The 24485-nt window shown below is 36.5% G+C and overlaps 1 protein-coding gene across 2 annotated transcripts in view; it reads right to left on the bottom strand.

The window, feature by feature from the left end:
• Window positions 1–24485, bottom strand: part of MAGI3 (membrane associated guanylate kinase, WW and PDZ domain containing 3) — a 299415-nt gene that overhangs the window by 85416 nt on the left and 189514 nt on the right. For both annotated transcript variants that reach the window (XM_003892411.4, XM_017945961.1), the window contains exons 3-5: window positions 12330–12449; window positions 7581–7790; window positions 2192–2366 (exon numbers count right to left, since the gene is read on the bottom strand). In XM_003892411.4, coding sequence (XP_003892460.3) covers window positions 2192–2366; window positions 7581–7790; window positions 12330–12449 — 505 coding nt within the window. The remainder of the gene's footprint in view (window positions 1–2191; window positions 2367–7580; window positions 7791–12329; window positions 12450–24485) is intronic.

Genomic DNA, 24485 nt, shown 5'->3' with positions numbered 1-24485 from the left:
CCCACCACCACGTCCAGCTAATTTTCTGTATTTTTAGTAGAGACGAGGTTTCGCTGTGTTAGGCAGGATGGTCTCGATCTCCTGACCTCATGCTCCGCCCTCCTTGGCCTCCCAAAGTGCTGGGATTACAGGCATGAGCCACTGCACCCGGCCAGAACACTTTTTAACTATGCTGAATAATAGCTAATTTCTGTAAAAAAAAGTGAGATTGTTTCTAGAAAGTCTATATTACTCATGCTATTAGAGAAATAATCTCCCCAAACTTAAAAGTTTTTTGCTGAGAAAAAATTTAAAAAATGAAAGGGATGAGAACTCAGGGGCCTAGGAGCCACGCAGATTGTCAGGAAACAACAACAACAATAACAACAGCATGAAAATACCTTGCTAAATCAAACTAAAAACTGCTACTTGAGAAAAGCTTAACTTAGGTTCCCATGATCCAAAATTTTATTGCTAAATTAGCAGATGTAGGCAATTTGCTAAAATTTTACCCAACATTTTCCAATGAAAAGAAATATCCATAGGGGCTATTCTATATGAACATTATTTTCCTACAGTTGCATTTTTCAACAGCAGCAGTAATACAGATCAACCATATTGGTTATACCAAACAAAACAGCTTTATCTAGCAGCAAATATTTAACTATATTCTACACATTAACCCTTTATTATGTAAGGTTTATAAATATTTTCTCCTATTCTATATATTGCTTTTTCAATCTGTTGATTGTTTGCTTTGCTATGCAGAAATTTTAAAGTTTGATGTAGTCCATTTTTGTCTACTTTTGCTTTTGTTTCCTGTGCTTTTGGTATAATACCTAAGAAGTCCTTGGCAAATCCAATGTCATAAAGCTTTTTCCCTGTGTTTTCTTCCTTTTTATAGTTTCAGGTCTTATGTTTAGATCTTTAATCCATTTAAATATATTTAACTATAAAAAGATTTCTTTTTATAAATTGTTCTCCCCTTTACTAACTTAGCCCTGTTTGCAAGGTGAAGTACTATCAGATTAAATGTCTCATAATCTGTTTTTAAAGATATTTTAGCTACTTCTAATGACTCTACACCTTATTTTGGGGTTTAGCTCTAAAGTCAGCATGAAAGTCAAAAGTCTAAATTTCCCTTAACAAACCCCTTAAAGTTGTCAGTAAAGAATATACCACCTGGTTGTACTTGTTTTACATCATTGTGGTCATGAATGTTTATATAAATGTATAACCTCATCAATAATGTGCAATCTATAGTAAAAAGAACGCTACACATCCAAAGATCTATGTCTTTTAAAAACTAGAATCCTATTTGGTATAGCAAGACGCTCACTCTTTTGGAAGGGGATGGAATTGCGAATATCTGAGGAAACAGATTCAAGATCCCCACTACAAATTCATTTCTGAGTATATGTTCTTTGAGTGTAGTACCCAGACCCAAATATTTTAACCGTTATTTAATTGTTATATTCTGTAACTTTACTACATTAATATTCTACCTTTGGGCAAATTACTTTAAGATGAGAATTACACCTACATGAGAACATAAAAATTCTTCATGATAAAACTTCCAATAATTATTTGCATAATATTATTCTCTAGTACAAACAACATACAATTTTAGGTTGATCTAATACATGTGGTAATCAGTATCTCTATAAATACTATATTAATAGTGCTTTCTCATAAAAGTAGTGTTTTTTGTGAACTTAAGTTTGTACCAATTACTCTGACATCAAGTGATATTTTCTTCCTACATCATTCAACTATATTGCCTGAACACATCAAACTCAAACTCTAGGACTGAAAATATTTAATTCAGATAATAATATGTTCCTACTCATGATGACAATTCTTGAAATCCTCATTAAGCTGGACAATCTAACTAAAAGTTTTTTAATAAGCAAAGCAAAATACCCTTTATTCTTTACATTTTTCACCATTCGTGATGAACTGTTTTTAATCCTCCTGCTCTTATAAAACCAGAAGTCAAATACACTATTCCTTTATCCAAGTCAAATAAAAATGAAGTGTCAGATTAAATCAGATTAAAAATCAACTGTCAGTTTTATGAAAACTATTTTTAAAGAAAGAAAAAGAAATGAGTCTTCTGAAAAAGGTTTGTGTCCAAAATGGGGTTTAAAAAAATCTTAGGCAATCCTCAAGGTGTTAGGGCATGTTAGAAGAGATAGAGACATTTGCTTACTCAATGAAGTAGATCATCCCTGTGTCAGTGTAGGCCATTTCCCAGTTTTTGGGCAGTGGTTCCAGAGTCTCATCTCTCATCATATAATTTCTAAAGTCCATGGAGCTATTTGTTTGGTTGTAACTTGGAACAGTCTTCATCCAGTCAGATGACTCAGAATGCCTCTCTCTGTTTTCTGCCATTGTTCAAAACAGAACAGTGTGAAAAGTAGGTAAAGTTACATTTTTCTTCAAACAGCACCTTTCATTTCTAAAAAAATTCCAAATACGTAAATATTGCAAATTTCTTGTCTATTATGTCCACATTCTGCTATAAATTTTAAAATAACCAACATATTCAACTCTTTTCCCCTACTCATTGACAACTAACTCTGTATAGCACCTCTGATGCTAGTCTGGGAAAGAAGCAAAAAACAACACTAGAATTAATTCAGTATAAATCCTAATAAGCCACAGCAGCTACAGCAGCACTAATGTAGTCCTTTTATGTGTCAGGCTCTATTTTAAGTGCTTTCTATAAATTAACTCATAATCATCACAGCAACCCTGTGAGTATCCATTATTAAACTCCCTGTTTTACAGACTCAGAAAACTAAGGCACAGAGAGTTAACTTAGTCATAATTACACTGCCAATAAACAGCAAAGCCATGAGTTGAATCTAAGTGGTCCATGCTCTTACCTGCTATACTAAGCTGCTTTGTACACATTTAACACTGGCCTTTAAATAATAGTAATTTTTAAAAATTACACTCAATAGAGTTCCTGTTGTTAAATATAATTCCGTTTAGTAATATTAAAATCCTTTTAGAGTCCCAAGGCCCATAATGTAGGTAAGAATACTAAAATTTGGGTACTGTCTAGGGGGTTCACAATTCGTATACTTAAAACTTGTTTCTAAAACTTAAACGATGCTATGTGATATCACTACGACAACTTCAAATTGCAGGCAATGGCCAGATTCAGAGAATCTAAGAGAGATCTTATATATCCTGACATATCCTTCTCTATAGTATTTCAACTCCAACCATCCTTTATCTAACCATGCGCTACTACTTACTACCTTTCACTATTCTTTATCCTCTACCCATTTCCCCATTGCCCTGCTAACCCAACTTAAATTCCATGATGAACCATTATAATTATTCCCTTGTAAATATTCCTGATTCCTTTGCCCTAACCTTACTTCGTAATACTGCCTGGCTAAATCAGAACTCTGCTTAAATCCTACTCTCCACCTACTCCATGTCAGCATATGCAGCTGAATACAGGCAATGTTGACAAGTTTACTTTAAATTCATGATCACTAACTTTAAGTGGGCATTTAACGATCATGGTGATCATAGCATATTTCTTTAGTTGATTCACTCTGACACTCTCCAAGATAATTATTTCATACCTTCTTTCTCCTGAAACCATCCACTACTTTTCCCTTATCCCTCATCTCATTTGATGACCTTGTGTCTTATTTCACTAAGAAAATAGAAGCAAGCATAAGAAAACTTCCACAAACTCCCACCATCACATCTACACAGCAACTGTGCCCACTGACTCCACCATCTGTTACTATGGAAGAACTGCGTGTACTCCTAGCTATGGCTAACCCTCCAATTATAAATTATATCCCATCCTCTCTGCTTACAGCAATTCTTTCACTCTCCTTCCTGCATCACCAATCTTCTTTATCTATTAGATCATATCCATCCACATAAAAACATGTTCCCAGTTCAGTAAAAAGAAAATAATTCTCTGGCCGGGTGCACTGGCTCACGCCTGTAATACCAGCACTTTGGAAGGCTGAGGCGGGCAGATCACGAGGTCAGCAGATTGAGACCATCCTGGCTAACACGGTGAAACCCCCGTCTCTACTAAAAATACAAAAAAAAATTAGCTGGGCATGGTGGCGGGCGCCTGTAGTCCCAGCTACTCGGGAGACTGAGGCAGGAGAATGGCGTGAACGTGGGAGGCGGAGCTTGTAGTGAGCCGAGATCGCACCACTGCACTCCAGCCTGGGCGACAGAGCGAGACTCCGTCTCCAAAAAAAAAAAAAGAAATTAATTGTCTTTACTCCTTGGCAGCCAACGTATTTCTCTCCTCTTTACACCAAACCACCTTGAAATAGTTTATATTTGCTACTTCCTCTTCCGCTCTTCCAGTTCCTCTGGACCTCACTCCAACAAGGCTTTTAAATTCCTATCATTAAACTATTCTTATCGAGGTCATCAATAACCTCTACATTGCTATATCCAATGATCATTCCTCAGTTCCATCCTACTTGAGTTATCAGCAGCATCTGATCACTTTCTTCCTTGCACATTCAGTAACCTCCTAACTGGTATCCCTATTTTGCCCATGTCCTCCTTTTGCCTATTCGCAATACAGTAGTCAGAATAAGCCTGTTAAAAACTGTTGTACCATGTTACTCTTTGAATCAAAATCCCAAATGGTTTCTCATTTCAGAATAAAAACTAAAATTCTTCCAATGACCTACAAGATCCTGTATGATATGCATTCCTCCCTCTTCATACCCATCATTATCTAAATGATCTTATTGGTTACTATTCTATTCTATTTCCTTCCATCACCCAGATCCAATCACTCCAATAGAATGCATTGTCCACACTGTATCCAACCACTCTGGTTTCCTTGCTATTGACTGAATATTCTAGGTATGTTTCCATCTCCGGGCATTTGTACCTCCAGTTCTGTCTGTCTAGAATGCTCTTCTCCCAGATATCCTGAGTTTACTCACTCGATTCTTTCAAGTCTTTTCTTCCACACTATCTAAAATTGCAAACCTTGACCACCATATCTTACCACCTCCTGCTCTGCTTTGTTTTTCTCTGTAGCACCATCTAACACACTATGTATGTTATTCATTTAAGTTGGCAAGTTCTGTCTCTCCCACCAGAAAGTATAGTTCATGACAGGTTTTTGTCCGTTTTGCTCACTGCTTTATTTCTAGCATTTAGCACAATGGCATTTAGTATTCTAGTAAGTGCTCACTACATACTTGTTGAATAAATAAATGAATCAAGCACATGATTTATTTTCTATGCAGAAAAAATGACAGAAATCAAAAGGTACCTAATGTATAAATCAACCAGGAAAGGAGTTACATTCTTGGCAACTAACCACGTTGGAGAAAAGCAAAAGCAAGTATATAATCTATAATATTTTTCTTAATAAAGTTCCAAGTGATTGAATAAAGGAGTTTGCTTAATAGCCAATGACTTGTGAAGATGTTCTTTATATAAAACCATTTCTTAGAAAAAAATTATAATTATTACATAACATATATTATTGTACAAGGCCATTTTAGCATTCTTTTGGGTTATTTCTTCAGTAAGATATAAAATAATAAACATACTGGTGTGCACAAATAAACCTCTACCTAACTTCTCCTAATTTCTGCTCCCAAACAATTTTCTGATTTTTCAAGGCAGGGATTCAAAAACGATACACAGGCCAGGCACGGTGGCTCACGCCTGTAATCCCAGCACTCTGGGAGGCCAAGGCAGGTGGATCACCAGAGGCCAGGAGTTCGAGATCAGCTTGGCCAACTTGGTGAAACCCCGTCTCTACTGAAAATACAAAAATTATCTGGGCAGGGTGGCACATGCCTGTAATCCCAGCTACTTAGGAGGCTGAGACATGAGAATTGCTTGAGCCCGGGAGACAGACTGCAGTGAGCCAAGGTCGCACCACTGCACTCCTGCTTGAGCAACTGACGGAGACTCTGTCTCAAAACAACCAACCAACCAAACAAAGAAACAAAGAACAACAAAAGCAATACACAAAGCACATTTCCCCAACTTTGATTAGTTAACTAACAACTACAGTTCATACTTATTCAGAAGGTGAATTCTGTTTGTAGGCAGGTGCTTTGTATTTTTTCACTTAAATGTCCTATATATTTTCTATTACAAAGAAATATGTAATTCAATGTAAGTGTCCTATGGTATCTATACATAAGAGGTAGTATACGAACTGCCTCCCACACACCCTTGGATATATTCCCTTTAAATATTAATATCAAAGAGTATATAACGTCAGTTTAACAAGTGACTTACATGAAGCATAAACTATAGAGATTACAAACAAGTTTACCTCTAAAAGAACTGCAGTGATCACTTAAAGGCTCTGTATTAGGAAGTAAAAAAACAACATTTTCTTTTCCCTTAAATCAAGAACATATAAATTCCTATATTGGGAAAGATTCATGGTCTCCAATCCTGCTGTTTAGCATTTTTAAATGTTAACAGACTTAATTTTGTGGGATAGCAGAGCTGGTATCAACATTAAAAGGCTCAACGGTGTGATGACTTCCCTTCGTAGCTCCTAAAAATTAGATGTGAATTCACCTAAACCTTTTAAAACCTGTTTTTAGTATTCACATTTAAATACATTGGGGTAATCCATTTAACATTAAACACACTATGTGGCATAACTACGTAAAAAGTTAGGACTATAAAACCGAACTCACACTCTGGAGTGGGACATAAACAATGAATGTATTAACTCATTGTTTAATACATTCATATACATATCAAATTTTAATAATTGATGAAGAAAAAGATAAGGGTGCTTTGGGAAAATGATAAGGACATGTGTTCTGCAAATTTGAGGATTTTAGTTCCTATTACATGCCAGGCACTGTTTTTGATGGAAGAGACAGAACAGTAAACAAAAAAAGCAAAACTTCAGCCCTCTGAAGTTTACATTCTAGTGTTCTGAATGGAATTTTTGCAATGGGTACCATTGAATAAGCTCAGCTATGATTTTATGGTTTCCTAGTTATACTCTCAGTTACAAGTCTAATAACCCTCTAAGCAATCACCACATTAATTAGGGCTACTCAAAATGAGCAGATTCTTCCCCACTGAATTTCTGCTGGTTTTACGTTTAATGAAGGGACTCATATTTGAAAATTTGAGTGAATCTAAAATTTAAATTCAAAATATTATAAACCAACCTTTTAGATAATTTTTACCAGCACACTTTCAAACCCTATTTACTTTGTTTAGGCTGAAGTCTACATTCTAAAACATCCATATATTGTTTACATCCTATAAAGGAAGACATAGACCAACAAGATTCCCATATTGCAACATCAGAGGCAAATCTCAAGTATTTTAAACAGCAGGGTAATTGCATATATTTTATTACTAATGATAGCTTATCATTAATTTATCCAAATTGGAAAAATTCACTTTAGCTTATAGGATGGTCTACAGAAATACACTTTGTTCCACATACAACCTTTACAAAAAAATTAAAATCCCATCACTTGCTCTTCATATGCTTTGTAGAAAATTTTAGTGGTTTTAATTCAATGTAATAGTAAAATCAATCTAGAAGATCAGTTAAAAGTTGTTCATCTATTACAAACCTGCGTTTCCACTGCCATTAATGGCTTCCTTGTCCTCATCTTCTTCCTCTTCAGGAAGAGAGCTATCCATTCTTTCCATCTTGCTGACAGATGTAGTTCGTTTTCTTTGAGATTCTGCATCAAACTCATTATCAAAGAGGACTTGATCAACTGGATCTGGCTGAAAAGGGCTGGGTTCTGCTGGAGGCTTGGGAGTTCCATAGAAGTTTCCTGAAGTGAGTAAAATAGCAGCTGAAATTACTAATGTTTAAGTGAGAGTCAGAGCAATTTGACTTAGTGTATGTCTCTGCCCTGTTTTTCACAAAGGAGTTTTGAAATATCTACCAAAGGGCTGGGCACGGTGGCTCACACTTGTAATCCCAGCACTTTGGGAGGCTGAGACGTGCGAATCATTTGAGGTCAAGAGTTTGAGATCAGCTTGGCCAACGTGGCGAAACCCAACTCTACTAAAAATACAAAAATTAGCCAGGTAAGGTGGCACATGCCTGTGAATCCCAGTTACACAGGAGACTGAGGCAGGAAAATCATTTGAATCTAGGAAGCAGAGGTTCCAGTGAGCTGAGATTGTGCCACTACACTCCAGCCTGGGTGACAGAGTAAGACTCTGCCTCAAAAAAATAAAAAGTAAATTAAAAAAAATTAAAATATCTACGATTGGCCAAAAGGAGGCCAAAGCACTCATCTTAGGAGAGAGCAGAAATAGGGGAAAGAACTAATTTCTCAAGTGCTCTTCACCATATATTATCTAGTATTTTCATACTATTTGTTTAAGGCCAGGAAATTGACTGTATGTATGTAGATTATTCATTCCTACAGGGATTGCCTTACATGGGTTCTGAATTAGGACACAATTTGTGAATTTAAATGCATTGATGCTGTCATGTAAGACTAATTGGCATAAAAGGTGGGGGTAAATGAGGATAAAACTAACTGAAATAATTTTGTTCTAATGTGTAACATAATGAACTATTTTGGTAAAATGAGGAAGTAAGTGGGTAAAGGTTAAGCTAAGAACTAACCAGGTCAGATAAAAATGTAGGATGTTTATATAAGGGTAATTTTTTAAAGTTTTTCTGAGCATTCTATTATTTTATCTGACAATTTATTGAACAAATAGAGACATTAGCAGGATCATTCAGTATTGGCTTACTCTCAGGAAAGCAAGAAATACTTTAATTTTCTCTTGAGAATCTGTAATTTTTGCAGTAAAAATAAATGTTCCAGAAAAGAATGAAAACAATTGAGTATCTTCTCAATTTGTCATGCAGTTCCTACTAGGCCGCCAAATAATATGGGAAAGCACTCAACAGGTCAAGCCAACATTAACAGCTTGTGGTTCCTACTACTTTTGACATTCTATTAATCATTATGCTAATGTTAGAGAAATATATATATGATGAGAGAGTAAAATACTCATGATTCTTCTAAATTCATATTTTCTAATCAAATTCTTCGGCTCCTAAGGAAGTAATTAAGATGCTCATTCACCTAACGTAAATTAATAAGGTAGATAATTGACTGTTTTTTCCTAGACGGAAAGTAGCATAGGTTCTTCCCCATAATGCTGAAACAAATCTAGATATTACATAGTTTACCTTAAATTGTGCATGTTTTGAGGGGGAAAACATTTAACATGAATTCTTTGGAAGTTTGACTTTCAGCAGGAATTGTCATTAAAATAATGAAGACAAAACAATAAAATCAAACTAAAAAACTTTTCAGCGACATCCTGTCTCTCCCTACTCACCTACTCCCTTGTTTCCAAATCCATATTTGAAATGGAGTTACTCCAATCGTACAGATGGATGCAAAGATTTGTATGAAAACAGACTAAACTTTCTGCAAACTTTCTAGCTCGGAAGTAAAGCAAAGAACCAATGAAAAAGCCAGTCACGCTTCTCTGGGGTAGCCGGCACAGAAATACATCAAACAGAGATTTGGCTGGGGATTAGGAGGTTCGAGGGTCTCTCTTTTTCCTGAATTATGCCTATTAATCACAGTATCAAGGAAACTGGATATACCATGACAGAAATAAAAAGTCCACTTTTTCTAAATAAGGTAGTAGTATTACTAGAAACACATCTTACTGAGAATTCTTGGTAATTATTATCTAACTTGAGAAAGTTTAACCTTTTCCTAAGGGGAAAATATAAAAATGCTGGATATGATGACTGCCATCCATAATCACTGAAAAGATTTTAGGATTTCATAATAATTTGGGGCAGTTTCCTTGTTAAAAAAGATAATTACAGGGCTTAGATTAAAAAAGAAAACTAGCATTGTTTATAAATAAATTAGATCTATTTTTCTTGAGTTGTTGGTAAATATCAAGTTTTCAGATACAGTATACAATTCCAAGGGTTGTGAACTCTAACTATAATTACTGACAGAGAAAGTTTTTCATTGTTTTAGAGCTGTTTTGAAGTTTTTTTATTTTCTGAAGGCTTTTTTATTTTTATAGAACTGCCAACTATTCAATATTTCAAATATATATAAAATTACAGACTGTAGTATCAGAATAGTATTAGAAATATCTATGTATAAAATTTACTTACATAAATATGTGTACATGTATCAATTTATTTATATACACATCATCTAGATATTATTGCTAGATTGCCTTCAAATCTCCCTTTTTTTTCTCTTTAAGGATATATATACATGGTCACATCTACAATTAAAGCTCTAACTTCCTGTCCGTATAGCCACTCCCTCCCTGAGCTGTCCTGAAGTTGGTATGTGTCTTTCCTCCTGAATATACATTTAAGATATGTATATATGCATCTATAACATGTAAACACTATTGTTTTCATAAAAGCTTCAGAGAATACTTTCCTAACATTTCACATATTTTTTCATAAATAGTATAATATAAATATCGTTTTGTAACTTTTTATACAATTTTATACCTTTATACAATTTTATACTTTTTATGCCTCTTAACACTTATTAATGTTCATACCTATAAATCTAGTGCATTGAACTGTTCTATAGCAGTCCATTTTTATCAACAAATTAAATGTATGTTATTCATTCTACTAAAGGAGAGTTGTTTCCATTCTGTCACTGTTTCACACTATAACAAATATTCCCATACGTGTCTATATATGCATATGCACAACGGTTTTTCCTGAGTAGATGTCTAGAGGGGAGCATTGCTGGGTCAGAGTTATGTATATCTTCAAATTTACTAGCCACTGCCACAATGTTCTCCAAAAGGATTATACTATTTTATATTCTCACCAGCAATGTATGGGAGTTTCCATTTCTTTCAATTATCAGACTGTAAAATTGTTGCCAATCTCTGAATGTGAAATGAAATGATGCATTTTCTTTGAATTGAGCACACAGCAATAAATAATATATAATATGCCACTTCGTCCATACCAAGCTCTTATATTTAATGGAACAAAATGTAGAATATCTTCATCATTTAAGGGGAGAGGGCTTCTTTAAAAAAAAAAAACAAAAAACAAAACTTCAAAAGCACTTTAACCTTGTTCATCGCAGTATTCCTAGATCCTCTTATAGAGCTTAGCACATAGTAGGTACTTAATAAATTGTTGTTTAATGAATAAAACAGGATAAAACGAATGAACAAACGAATGAGTCATGAGTGCTAAGCCCAGAAAAGGTAGTTAGGTTAAACTTAGCAGATGAAAGGAAATCATTGAAGGTTCTGCATAGGAGAGACATGATAGAGCTGCTCTTGAAGAAGACTAGCATGGTAGCAATGGGCAGGGTGGAAGAAATTGGAATAAATGAGATCAACAGCAACAGTCCACACATGAGCTCTTCTAGTAGGCCTACAACGAGGTGGTGAAGGTGAAAGAAGAGCATTGTGAATGCAGCTACAAAAGAAGAATGATGAGATTTGGCAAATGGATGTGAAATGTGAGAAAAAGGAGAAAGTAATTAATGATTTCACTGTTCTGAGATCATGGTGCTGCTAAAGAGAGAAATGATGAAGAATTACTCTTTTGGATAGAACACAAATGCATATTTGAATATGCTGAATTCCAGGTTAGATATTTATTGAACACTATCTTTAGGCACTGAAGATAATATCAAGTATGAAAGACATGACCATTACTATCACAGAGTTTGTAAAGAGGCAATTATAATAGTATGAAAAAGCAATGATGGACCATAGCATAGGTGCTATGGAAGTGGATAAGCTTGCCAGGGAAAAGTATGCTACATAAGGGGAAAAATAGATCTAACAGAATCATTTAAAAATGGAAATTGATCTCAAATATCAAGTATCAATGGAATCAAGTGGGTAGAGGAAACAGAAATGAAAAGAAAACCAATTATTCTGTTTTTGTTGTTTTCTCCCCATATTTTATACTCTCTTTTGTCCAGGATAGTCAAGGTACATATAAGTTTTTTAAGAGTTCAGATTTTGAATTCCCAACCACAAATAGAAAGCAATCAACAAATACTCATTGAGTTCACATGATGAATGTGAATTACTATGAAATATATAAACTGGCCAGTTTGACTGATTTTTAGTACATTGTTCACAATCAACTTTAAAATATGACAGACTTTTTTGGTTTATTATTTAATCCCATTTGTAATTAGTAAATTACAAATCTCTCCATTAAAAGAACATTTTCCCGAAAACAGAGCAGAAAAAACTTTTTCAAAAAGTGGTACTTTGCTAGTCAAATTCCCTCTGAAATAATTCCAGTCGTTTAGATAGTTTTTTTGGGTAGGGGGTGGTGGTGTTATTTGGGGACATACCATCATACGTTCCACTTTCTAACAATGCTCCACTCTCTTCCAGTGCTTTGAACTGTTCAACGGAAATGAAATTATAATCCACTCCTGGTACTTCCCCATCCCTGGGGGCCCTTGTAGTGCCTAAGAAAAAAGAAAAAAAAAAAAGTAGGTTGTAAACTACTTTTAAACTTCCAAAATATTCAAAGTAATAGAATATTTCATCTATAGAGAACACTTTAGAGATACGTCATTCCCCTGCCCCAACTTTATTAAGGTAAAATTCACAGATAAAATTGTATACATTTATAGCATATAACATGTAAATTTGATATATGTGCACACCTGGCAAAAGATATACTTATTTTAAAGTAGTTATCCTACGTATTTTTTTCATCTCTAGCATAAATGTAAACATTCTACTTACTAGAGTCATGAAAGACAAAAAAAAAATAATTTTTATAAGTTATTTTAATGAACTTTATTTTTAAAACTTGGACAAACACTGGTTATAAAGTTACTTTACAAGTGAATAAAATGCTTAAGATAGGTATTCACATATGGCTTCTTAGCTTTTATTTTCTTCAAGTAATTTTAAAAAATTAAGTAAGTAAATTGTTTCATAAAATTAACTGCAGTAACAGATCACTAAATGCTAAAGTACAAACTTTCTTTCAGCTTCAAGGTACAAATTCAGGTTATGGCAGCATTGCTACATTTTACTAAACAAGAGTCACTTTTATGAAATGTCATTTCAAACACTACGTAATACAAAGAGATCCAGGATTCTCACTGGGAATAGAGTCTGGGATTTGGCTGCAAGTCTAGGACAAGAACACTTTCCTTCTTAAACCTGTTTCTCCACTTAGGCTCCTATTCAGTAATAGCACTCCAGGTAGGAAATCTGAGAGTCAGTCGTCTTGGGCTCCTCCCTCTACTCCACATCCAGTCACCAAATCTACCTCATAAGTATCTCTAAATACTTCTTTTCATTCCCATAATCACTGAATTCATATCATTATCTAGGACTTGTATTGTTGGTACTCCCAGGTCAACCTTTACCTCTTCCCAGCTACACTCCAATTATCCCGCCAAACTGCAGTCAGTGACTTTCTAAAACACAGTCTGAAGAAACAAAGAAAATCTCTCTAAATCCATCAATGGCTTCCCATGATCCTTGGTATAAAATCCAGATTCTATAACAACACATTTTACAAAGCCTTCCTCTTTTAAAAAAAAAAAAAAAAAAGTAAATTCAATGATTAAAATTATCATTTGTAATTATCTATGACAGATGGAAAAAATATGATGACGATATTTTGCACCTCCTAAGAGGTGGGGCCTGTTGCCTCATCCCTTGAATTTGGACTGGATTGATGATATGCTGTGATTAATTTAATGTGAAGGCTGTGATGCTGTCCAAGTTTAGGGATCTAGACTTCCATCTTCACCCTCTTGGAACGCTCCTGCTACCATGCAAGGAAGTCCAGGCTAGACTACTGAATGATAAGAGAGCCCAAGCCAACAAAAAGCAGCAAGGCCCCAGACACATGAATTAGACCATCTTAACCCGTTCAGCTCCAGTTGAGCTGTCAATGACTATAGCCACATGAATGGTCCCAACTGAGCCCAACTCATGAAATCATGAGAAATACACACCACTATTTTAAGTCACTAAGTTTTGGGGTAGTCTGTTATACAGCAAAGGCTAACTGAGATATCCAAATAAACTCTACTATAAAATATAATGACTAAAAAACAATTTAAAAAGCAAGCCATATTATAGATAATACTATAAAAACAGCACTGATCCAAGGGGCAGGAGGAACTCTGTTTTCGTCTGCGATTATTATTAATGCACAATTTAGATCAAGTACTTAATCTCTTTTGCCTTTCTCTTTCTGCAAAGTGGCGTTGAGCAGGATGTTGTCCATGATTCTTTTCACTGACAGATATGAATGTTATGTGTAATTCTACCATATATTTCTAAGACTAGAAAATAGTTCTAATGTTAATTCTCTTTACAAAGTATTATAAATTTTAACTCCCCTCACAAAACCATACAACCCAATACACATAAAGTTATCTTCCTTCCTTTACCCCATTGCTTTTGGCATTCCATAAAATTTATCTTTATATTCTCCTAATACTATATATTTTATATAAAGCTTTCTACATCCCCACTCACCCCCAGTTCTCACCACAGTTCTCCTTTATACACAAAAATTCCTCCGGGAAGAGGAAGAGTTCTTTGGAGCCATACAGTCTCCAATTCTCCTCTCACCGTCTCTTGAGCCTATTCAAATACCATCTTTTCCCCAACCATTCACTGAGACAAAGTGCTGTTTCAACAACAGTCTCCACTCTGCTGAACTCAATGGCCAAGTCTTACCCTCATCTTAATTGACCTATGAATAACATTTGACATAACTCATTTACCCTTTCTGTTTAGTTATAAGCAAATCAACCAAGCAAAGAAACAGAACATTACCAGGACCTCAAAAACCTTCTTGGGTGTCTCTGATGATAAATCTCTCCTCAAAAGTGACTATCATCTTGACATCTGTGATGATGATTTCCTTTCCTTTTTGATGATTGTACCAACTAAATAGTGCATTTTAAAGCAACATAGCTTAGCTTTGCCACTTTTGCAACCTCATATGAATGGAATCACATAACATGCATCCTCTTCTGTCCACACCAATACTTATCATGAGGCTTTTAAACTTTATCCAATATCCTGGGTGTGTAAAGTCACCTCACTGTATATTTAATATGCAATTGTTTTATGAGATTAAACATTCTTTTTAATACATTTAGCAGCCATATAGATTTCCTCTGTTGTGAAGTGGTTATTCAAGTCTTTCCCCATTTCTCTGTTGGGTTTATGTCTTTAAAATTGATTTGTGGGAGCTGGCAAGATGCCCAAATAGGAACAGCTCTAGTCTGCAGCTCCCAGTGAGACTAACACAGAAGGTGGGTGATTTCTGGATTTCCAACTGAGGTACCCAGTTCATCTCATTAGGACTAGTTAGACAGTGGGTGCAGACCATGGAGGGTGAGCAGAAGCAGAGTGGGGCATTGTCTCACCCAGGAAGCACAAGGAGCCTGGGAACTCCCTCCCCTAGCCAAGGGAAGCCATGGGGGACTGTGCTATCTGGCCCAAATATTACGCTTTTCCCATGTTTTTGCAACCCGCAGACCAGGAGATTCCCTCGTGTGCCTACACCAACAGGGTCCTGGGTTTCAAGCACAAAACTAGGTGGCTATTTGGCCAGACACTGAGCTAGCTGCAGGAGTTTTTTTTTTTTGTACCCCAGTGAGACAGAACTGTTCACTTCCCCACAAAGGGGGCTGAAGCCAGGGAGCCAAGTGGTCTTGGTCAGTGGGTCCCACTCCCACAGAGCCCAGCAAGCTAAGAACCACTGGCTTGAAATTCTTGCTGCCGGCACAGCAGTCTGAAGTTGACCTGGAATGATCGAGCTTGGTGAGGGGAGGGGCATCCACCATTGCAGAGACTTGAGTAGGTGGTTTTTCCCCTCAGAGTGTTAAGGAAGCCCCCAGGAAGTTTGGACTGTGCAGAACTCACTGCAGCACAGCAAAGTGGCTGTGGCCAGACTGCCTCTCTGGATTCCTCCTCACTGGGCAGGGCATCTCTGAAAGAAAGGCAGCAGCTCCAGTCAGGGGCTTATAGATAAAACTCCCAACTCCCTGGGACAGAGCAGCTGGGGAAAGGGGCAGCTATGGGCGCAGCTTCAGCAGACTTAAATGTTCCTGCCTGCCGGCTCTGAAGACAGTAGCAGATCTCCTAGCACAGTGCTCGAGCTCTGCTATGGGACAGACTGCCTCCTCAAGTGGGTCCCTGACCCCCGTGCCTCCTGACTGGGAGACACCTCCCAGCAGGTGTCAACAAACACCTCATACAGGAGAGCTCTGGCTGGCATCAGGCAGGTGCCCCTCTGGGACAAAGTTTCCCGAGGAAGGAGCAGGCAGCAATCTTTGCTGTTCCGCAGCCTCTGCTGGTGATACCCAGGCAAACAGGGTCTGGAGTGGACCTCTAGCAAACTCCAGCAGACCTGCAGAAGAGGGGCCTGACTATTAGAAGGAAAACTAACAGAAAGCAATAACATCAACATTAACCAAAAGGATGCTCACACAAAAACCCCATCCAAAGGCCATCAGCGTTGAAGATCAAAGGTAGATAAATCCACAAAGATAAGGAAAAACCAGCACAAAAATGCTGAAAATTCCAAAAACCAGAATGCTTCTTCTCCTCCAAATGATCACAACTCCTCTCTGACAAGGGCACAAAACTGGACAGAGAATGAGTTTGATGAATTGAGAGAAGTAAGCTTCAGGAGGTGGGTAATAACAAACTCCTCTGAGACAAAGGGGCATGTTCTAACCCAATGCAAGGAAGCTAAGAACCTTGATAAAAGGTTACAGGAACTGCTAACTAGAGAAAAACATAAATGACCTGATGGAGTTAAAAAACACAGCATGAGAACTTTGTGAAGCATACACCAAGTATCAATAGCCAAATTGATCAAGTGGAAGAAAGGGTATCAGAGATTGAAGATCAACTCAATGAAATAAAGCTTAAAGACGAAAACAGAGAAAAAAGAATGAAAAGGAACAAAGCTTCCAAGAAATATAAGACTATGTGAAAAGGCCAAACCTATGATTGATTGGTGTACCTGAAAGTGACAGGGAGAATGGGACCAAGGTGGAATACACACTTCAGGATATTATCCAGGAGAACTTCCCCAACCTGGCAAGACAGGCCAACATTCAGATTCAGGAAAAACAGAGACCACCACTAAGATACTCCTTGGGAAAAGCAATCACAAGACACAAGATCGTCAGATTCTCCAAGGTTGAAACAAAGGAAAAAATGTTAAGGGCAGCCAAAGAGAAAGGTCAGATTACTTACAAAGGGAAGCCCATCAGACTCACAGCAGATCTCTCTGCAGAAACCCTACAAGCCAGAAGAGGGTGGGGGGCCAATATTCAACATTCTTAAAGAAAAGGATTTTCAACCCAGAATTTCAAATCTATCCAAACTAAGCTTCATAAGCGAGGGAGAAATAAAATCCTTTACAGACAAGCAAATGCTGAGGGATTCTGTCACCAACAGACCTGCCTTACTCCTGAAGGAAGCACTAAATATGGAAAGGAAAAACTGGTACCAGCCACTGCAAAGACATACCAAAATATAAAGACCAACAACCCCATGAAGAAACTGCATCAACTAATGTGCAAAATAACCAGCTAGCATCATGAGGACAGGATACAATTAATACACAACAATATTAACCTTAAATGTAAATGGGCTGAATGCCTCAGTTAAAAGACACAGACTGGCAAATTGGATAAAAGAGTCAAGACTTTTTGGTGTGCTGTATTCAGAAGACCCATCTCATGTGCAAAGACACACATGGGCTCAAAATAAAGGGATAGAGGAATATCTACCAAGCAAATGGAAAGCCCCCACCCCGCCCCAAAAAAAGCAGGGGTTGCAATCCTAGTCTCTGATAAAACAGACTTAAAGCCAACAAAGATCAAAAGAGACAAAGAAGGGCATTACATAATGGTAAAGGGATCAACGCAACAAGAGCTAACTATCCCAAATATACATGCACCCCAACACAGGAGCACTCAGATTCATAAAGCAAGTTCTCAGAGACCTACAAAAAGACTTAGATTCCCACACAATAATACTGGGAGACTTTAACACCCCACTGTCAATATTAGGCAGATCAATGGGACAGAAAATTAACAAGGATATTCAGGACTTGAACTCAGCTCTGGACCAAGTAGACCTAATAGACATCTACTGAACCCTTCCCCCAAATCAACAGAATATACATTCTTCTCAGTGCCACATAGCACTTATTCTAAAATCAACCACATAATTGGAAGTAAAACATTCCTCAGCAAATGCAAAAGAACGGAAATCATAACAAACATTCTCTCGGACCACAATGCAATCAAATTAAAACTCAGGATTAAGAAACTCACTCAAAACCGCACAACTACTTGGAAACTCAACAACTTGCTCCCGAATGACTAATGGGTAAATAACAAAATTAAGGAAGAAATAAATAAGTTCTTCAAAATCAATAAGAACAAAGATACAATGTACCAGAATCTCTGGGACACAGCTAAAGCAGTGTTTAGATGGAAGCTTATAGCACTGAATGCCCACATCAGAAAATGGGAAAGATCTAAAATAGACACCCTAATATCACAATTAAAAGAACCAGAGAAGCAACAGCAAACAAATTCAAAAGTTAGCAGAACAGGGCCGGGCGTGGTGGTTCACGCCTATAATCCCAGCACTTTGGGAGGTCAATGGGGGCGGATCACGAGGTCAGGAAATTGAGACCATCCTGGCTTACGTGGTGAAACCCCATCTCTACTAAAAATACAAAAAATTAGCTGGGCATGGTGGCGGGCGCCTGTAGTCCCAGCTACTTGGGAGGCTGAGGCAGGAGAATGGCGTGAACCCGGGAGGCAGAGCTTGCAGTGAGCCGAGATCATGCCACTGCACTCCAGGCTGGGTGACAGAGCAAGACTCTGGATTAAAAAAAAAAAAAAAAAAAAAAAAAAAAAAAAAAAAAAAAAAAAAAAAAAAAAAAAAAAGCTAGCAGAACAGAAGAAATAACCAAGATCAAAGCAGAACTGAAGATTATAGAGATATGAAACACCCTCCAAAAAATCAATGAATCCAGGAGCTGTTTTTTTGAAAAGACTAACAAAACAGACCACTAGCCAGAATAAAAAAGAAAAAAAGAGAGAAGAATCAAATAAACACAATAAAAATGATAAAGGGAGTATCACCACTGATCCCACAGAAATACAAACTACCATTAGATAATACTATAAACGCCTCTGTACAAAAAAAAAAAAACAACTAAAACATCTAGAAGAAATGGATAAATTCCTGGACACATACACCCTCCCAAGACTAAACCAGGAAGAAGTCGAATTCCTGAATGGACCAATAACAAGTTTTGAAATTGAGGGAGTAATTAATAGCCTACCAACCAAAAAAAGCCCAGGATCAGAGGGATTTACACCCGAATTCTACCAGAGGTACAAAGACGAGCTGCTACCATTCCTTTTGAAAGTATTCCAAACAATAGAAAAAGAGGGACTCCTCCCTAACTCATTTTATGAGGCCAGCATCATCCTGATACCAAAACCTGGCTGAGATACAACAACAACAAAAAAGTTTCAGGCCAATATCCCTGATGAACATCGATGCGAAAATCCTCAATAAAATACTGGCAAACTGAATCCAGCAGCACATCGAAAAGCTTATCCACCACGATCCAGTTGGCTTCATCCCTGGGATGCAACGCTGGTTCAACATACGCAAATCAATAAACGTAATCCATCACATAAACAGAACCAATGACAAAAACCACGATTATCTCAATAGATGCAGAAAAGGCCTTCAATAAAATTCAACACACCTTCATGCTAAAAACTCTTAATAAACTGGGCACTGATGGAATGTATCTCAAAATATTAAGAGCTATTTATGATAAACCCACAGCCAATATCATACTGAATGGGCAAAAACTGGAAGCATTCCCTTTGAAAACTGGCACAAGACAAGGATGCCCTCTCTCACCACTTCTATTCAATATAGTATTGGAAGTTCTGGCCAGGGCAATCAGGCAAGAGAAAGAAATAAAGGGTATTCAAACAGGAAGAGAGGAAGTCAATTTGTCTCTGTTTGCAGATGACATGGTTGTATATTTAGAAAACCTCGTCTTCTCAGCCCAAAAACTCCTTAAACTGATAAGCAACTTCAGCAAAGTCTCAGGATATAAAATCAATGTGCAAAAATCACAAGCATTCCTATACACCAATGATAGGCAAACAGAGAGCCAAATCATGAGTGAACTCCCATGTACAATTGCTACAAAGAGAATAAAATACCCAGGAATCCAACTTACAAGGGACATGAAGGACCTCTTCAAGGAGAACTACAAATCACTGCTCAAGGAAATACGAGAGGACACAAACAAATGGAAAAACATTCCATGCTCATGAATAGGAATAATCTATATCATCAAAATGGCCATACTCCCCAAAGTAATTTACAGATTAAATGCTATCCCCATCAAGCTACCAATAACTTTCTTCACATAACTAGAAAAAACTACTATAAATTTCATATGGAATCAAAAAAGACCCCATATAGCCAAGACAATCCTAAGCAAAAGGAACCAAGCTGGAGGCGTCACATCAGCTGACTTCAAACTATACTACAAGGGTACAGTAACCAAAACAATATGGTACTGGTACCAAAATTGATACATAGAACAATGGAATAGAACAGAGGCCTCAGACATGACACCACACATCTATAACCATCTCATCTTCAACAAATCTGACAAAAACAAGCAATGGGGAAAGGATTCCCTATTTAATAAACGGTGTTGCAAAAACTGGCTAGCCATATGCAGAAAGCTGAAACTGGACCCCTTCCTTACACCTTATACAAAAATTAATTCAAGATGGATTAAAGACTTAAACGTAACACCTAAAACCATAAAAACCCTAGAAGAAAACCTAGGCAATACCATTCAGGACGTAAGCATGGGCAAAGACTTCATGACTAAAACACCAAAAGCAATAGCAACAAAAGCCAAAATTGACAAATGGGATCTAATTAAACTAAAGAGCTTCTGTACAGCAAAAGAAACTATCATCAGAGTGAACAGGCAGCCTATAGAATGGGAGAAAATTTTTGCAATCTATCCATCTGACAAAGGTCTGATATCCAGAATCTACAAGGAACTTAAAAAAAACCACAAACTACCCCATCAAAAAGTGGGCAAAAGATATGAACAGACACTTCTCAAAAGAAGACATTTATGTGGCCAACAAACATATGAAAAAAAGCTCATCATCACTGGTCATTAGAGAAATGCAAATCAAAACCACAATGAGATACCATCTCACATCAGTTAGAATGGCAAATATTAAACAGTCAGGAAACGACAGATGCTGGAGAGGATGTGGAGAAATAGGAACGTTTTTACAGTTAGTGGGAGTGTAAATTAGTTCAACTATTGTGGAAGATAGTGTGGCAATTCCTCAAGGATCTAGAACTAGAAATACCATTTGACCCAGCAATCCTGTTACTGGGTATATACTCAAAAGATTATAAATCATTCTACTATGAAGACACATGCACACATATGTTTACTGCAGCACTATTCACAATAGCAAAGACTTTGAACCAACCCAAATGCCCATAAATAATAGAATGGATAAAGAAAATGTGTCGCATGTACATCATGGAATACTACGCAGCCATAAAAAAGAATGAGTTCATGTCCTTTGCAGGGACATGGTTGAAGCTGGAAACCACCATTCTCAGCAAAGTAACACAGGAATGGAAAACCAACCACCACATGTTCTCACTAATAAGTGGGAGTTGAACAATGAGAACGCATGGACACATGGAGGGGTACATCACACACTGGGGTCTGTCAGGGTGTGGGGGGCAAGGGGTGAAAGAGTACTAGGACAAATACCTAATGCATATGAGGCTTAAAACCTAGATGTTGGGTTGATGGGTGCAGCAAACCACCATGGCACATGCATACCTATGTAACAAACCTGCATGTTCTGCACATGTATTTCAGAACTTAAAGTATAATAAAAAATAAAATTGATTTGTAATTCTTTAGATTCTGAATATTATATTAAATCATCAAATCTAAGTAACCAACCCCTTCTAAACTGCATCATTATTTTATTCCTAAGAAAGAAAACAACCTGGCAATTACAATGGAAAGATTTCATCTATTCTAAGATGCATCCCAACTGTAGAGATGTTAAAATGTGAAATAACTGCCTTGGTATTGATGAAGTACTGTGGTCCATTGTCAGACATATGTATTGCAAATGGGGGATTTCTGTGAAATATGTTTTCTTGAAACAGCACTTTCTGAAAAATCATGCACCCAAAATAACAGAGATTATGGAGAAAACAGAGTCATGGTTGACTTCTCAAAACCTTTGCAACTTTGTAACCAGAACACTAACAAAATAAATAATGGTTCTAATTTAAAATATTAATACAGTTTAAAAGACATGTTAAATTTCCAATTAAAAATAATAAATAAAATACTGTGTCTTCTAAGAAAATGAAAGAAATGAAGAGAAAAGGTGGCTTGACAGAAAGGGGTATAAGAAAGGGTTAGCCTACTAAATAATGAAGATAGGGCAAATAGTGCAATAAAGATTTTAAAAACTGAACACAAAGTCAAACAGAAAAGATGCCAAATTGAAGTATATAGGCATCATATACACTGCCATATTCTTCCTCAGCTGCAATATTCAGTTGTGTTCGTTGATTCTATTTACTTGTGGTTATTTGATGATAAAAAAAAATTAGCTTGCTGAGGAAAATGGCATAGAAACTAGTATAACCTCAGTTAAATTTATGTCATTTTCTACATATGTGCCAATCACATGTAAACTATTTGTACTGCAGAAATACATGTAGAGGAACAGAGAGTATCTTGTCACATTCTGATTTTTTCACCTTTTTAAAAAATTGTATTTTGATGACAGAAGTTCTTAATTTTAATGTAGTCAAATGTATCAATCTTTTCCTTTACAGCTAATGGTTTTTGTGTCTAGTTGAAAAAAATCCTTTCCCAGCCTGTGCTGATGACATCCAGGGCACTGGGTTGCACCTGGAAAGCAAGCCTCAATTGTCTGAATGCATAAAGCAAACTGTCCAGAAAAAAAAAAAAAAAAATCCTTTCCTAAGGCTATGGAGATATTCTATATTCTTTTTAAAAAGCACTACAGGTTTGCCTTTCACACCTAGGACTTTAACACAGTGGTGGGGATGGGCAAGCTGGTGAGAAGTACCAGTCCAATTTCCATTTTTTCCAAATGACTACTCAAAATGATTTATTGAAAGTCTTAATTTCCTTTCTGATCAGCCACAGCACTTCTTTCATAGCAATGTCTATATAAGCTTGGGTGTCTACTACTAGGCTTTCTACCTATTGACCATTCCAGTATCATTATCAGTGTTATAATTATTCTATTTTCCTAATAAATCTAGATATACAGTATAGCAAGTCCACCTATCTTGCTTTTTGTATTCATAGCCTGTCCATATACATTCTAGAATCAGATAAACAGACTAAAAAGGCTGAAATTTTTATGGAATTTACATTGAATCTACCAATCCATTTGAGTAGAACTGATATCTTTGCCATACCGTCTTTAATTCATGAATAAGAAATCTCTGTCAGCATATTTAGATCTTCTTTAGCATCCCTTAATTTCACCCTATGGAGGTCTTACGTTTCATTAGAGGTTAATTTCTAGGTATTTTTAAAAAAACTTATATGCCATTGTAAGTAATATTTTCATAAACTTTTATTTTCTAAATATTGATGGTATGAAAGAAGTAATTTATCTACAATAGAATGCACTAATTCTAACAGTACAATTAAGTGAACTTTGGAAACCATTATCCCCCAAAGTTTCCTTGGGCCTCTTTGCAGTCCTCCACTGTGGGCAGTTACTAACCTACTATCAGTAGAGTTTTGCCTTTAATATAATTTAATATAAATGGAATCATACATTAATTTGATTCCAGTAGTTGTCTGGCTTCTTTTACTTAGCCTGATGCTTTTGAGATTCACCCAGGTTGTTCAAATTCTTTTTACATTTAAGATGTCATCTGCGAAGAGAGATCATTTTAAGTCTTTTCTAAGTTGAATGCCTTTTATTTCTTTTTCCTGTCTTATTACTCTGGCTAGAATTTTCAGTACTATGTTGAATAGTAATGGCAAGAGTGGGCATCCTTGCTTTATTGTGGGATCTTACAGGAAAAGTCTTCTGTCTTTCCCTGTTGAGCATAATGTTAGCTTTTATTATGTTGAGGTAGTTTCCTTCTACTCCTAATTTGTTGAGTATTTTTAAAAATCCTGATAGGGTACTGAATTTTGCTTTTTCTGTATTGAGATGTTAATGTGGTATAATATATTAACTGATTCTTATATGTTGAACCATCCTTGCATTCCAGGCATAAATTTTAGCTGGTCAAGATGTATGATCTTTTTAATGTGCAATATAATTTGGTTTGCTAGTATTTTCTTTAGAATTTTTGTGTCAAATATCCAT

Source organism: Papio anubis, chromosome 1, assembly GCF_008728515.1.
Source record: "Papio anubis isolate 15944 chromosome 1, Panubis1.0, whole genome shotgun sequence".
NCBI lineage: Eukaryota > Metazoa > Chordata > Mammalia > Primates > Cercopithecidae > Papio > Papio anubis.
The sequence above is the reverse complement of the archived record's forward strand: the minus strand, read 5'-3'. Positions and strand labels throughout refer to the sequence as shown.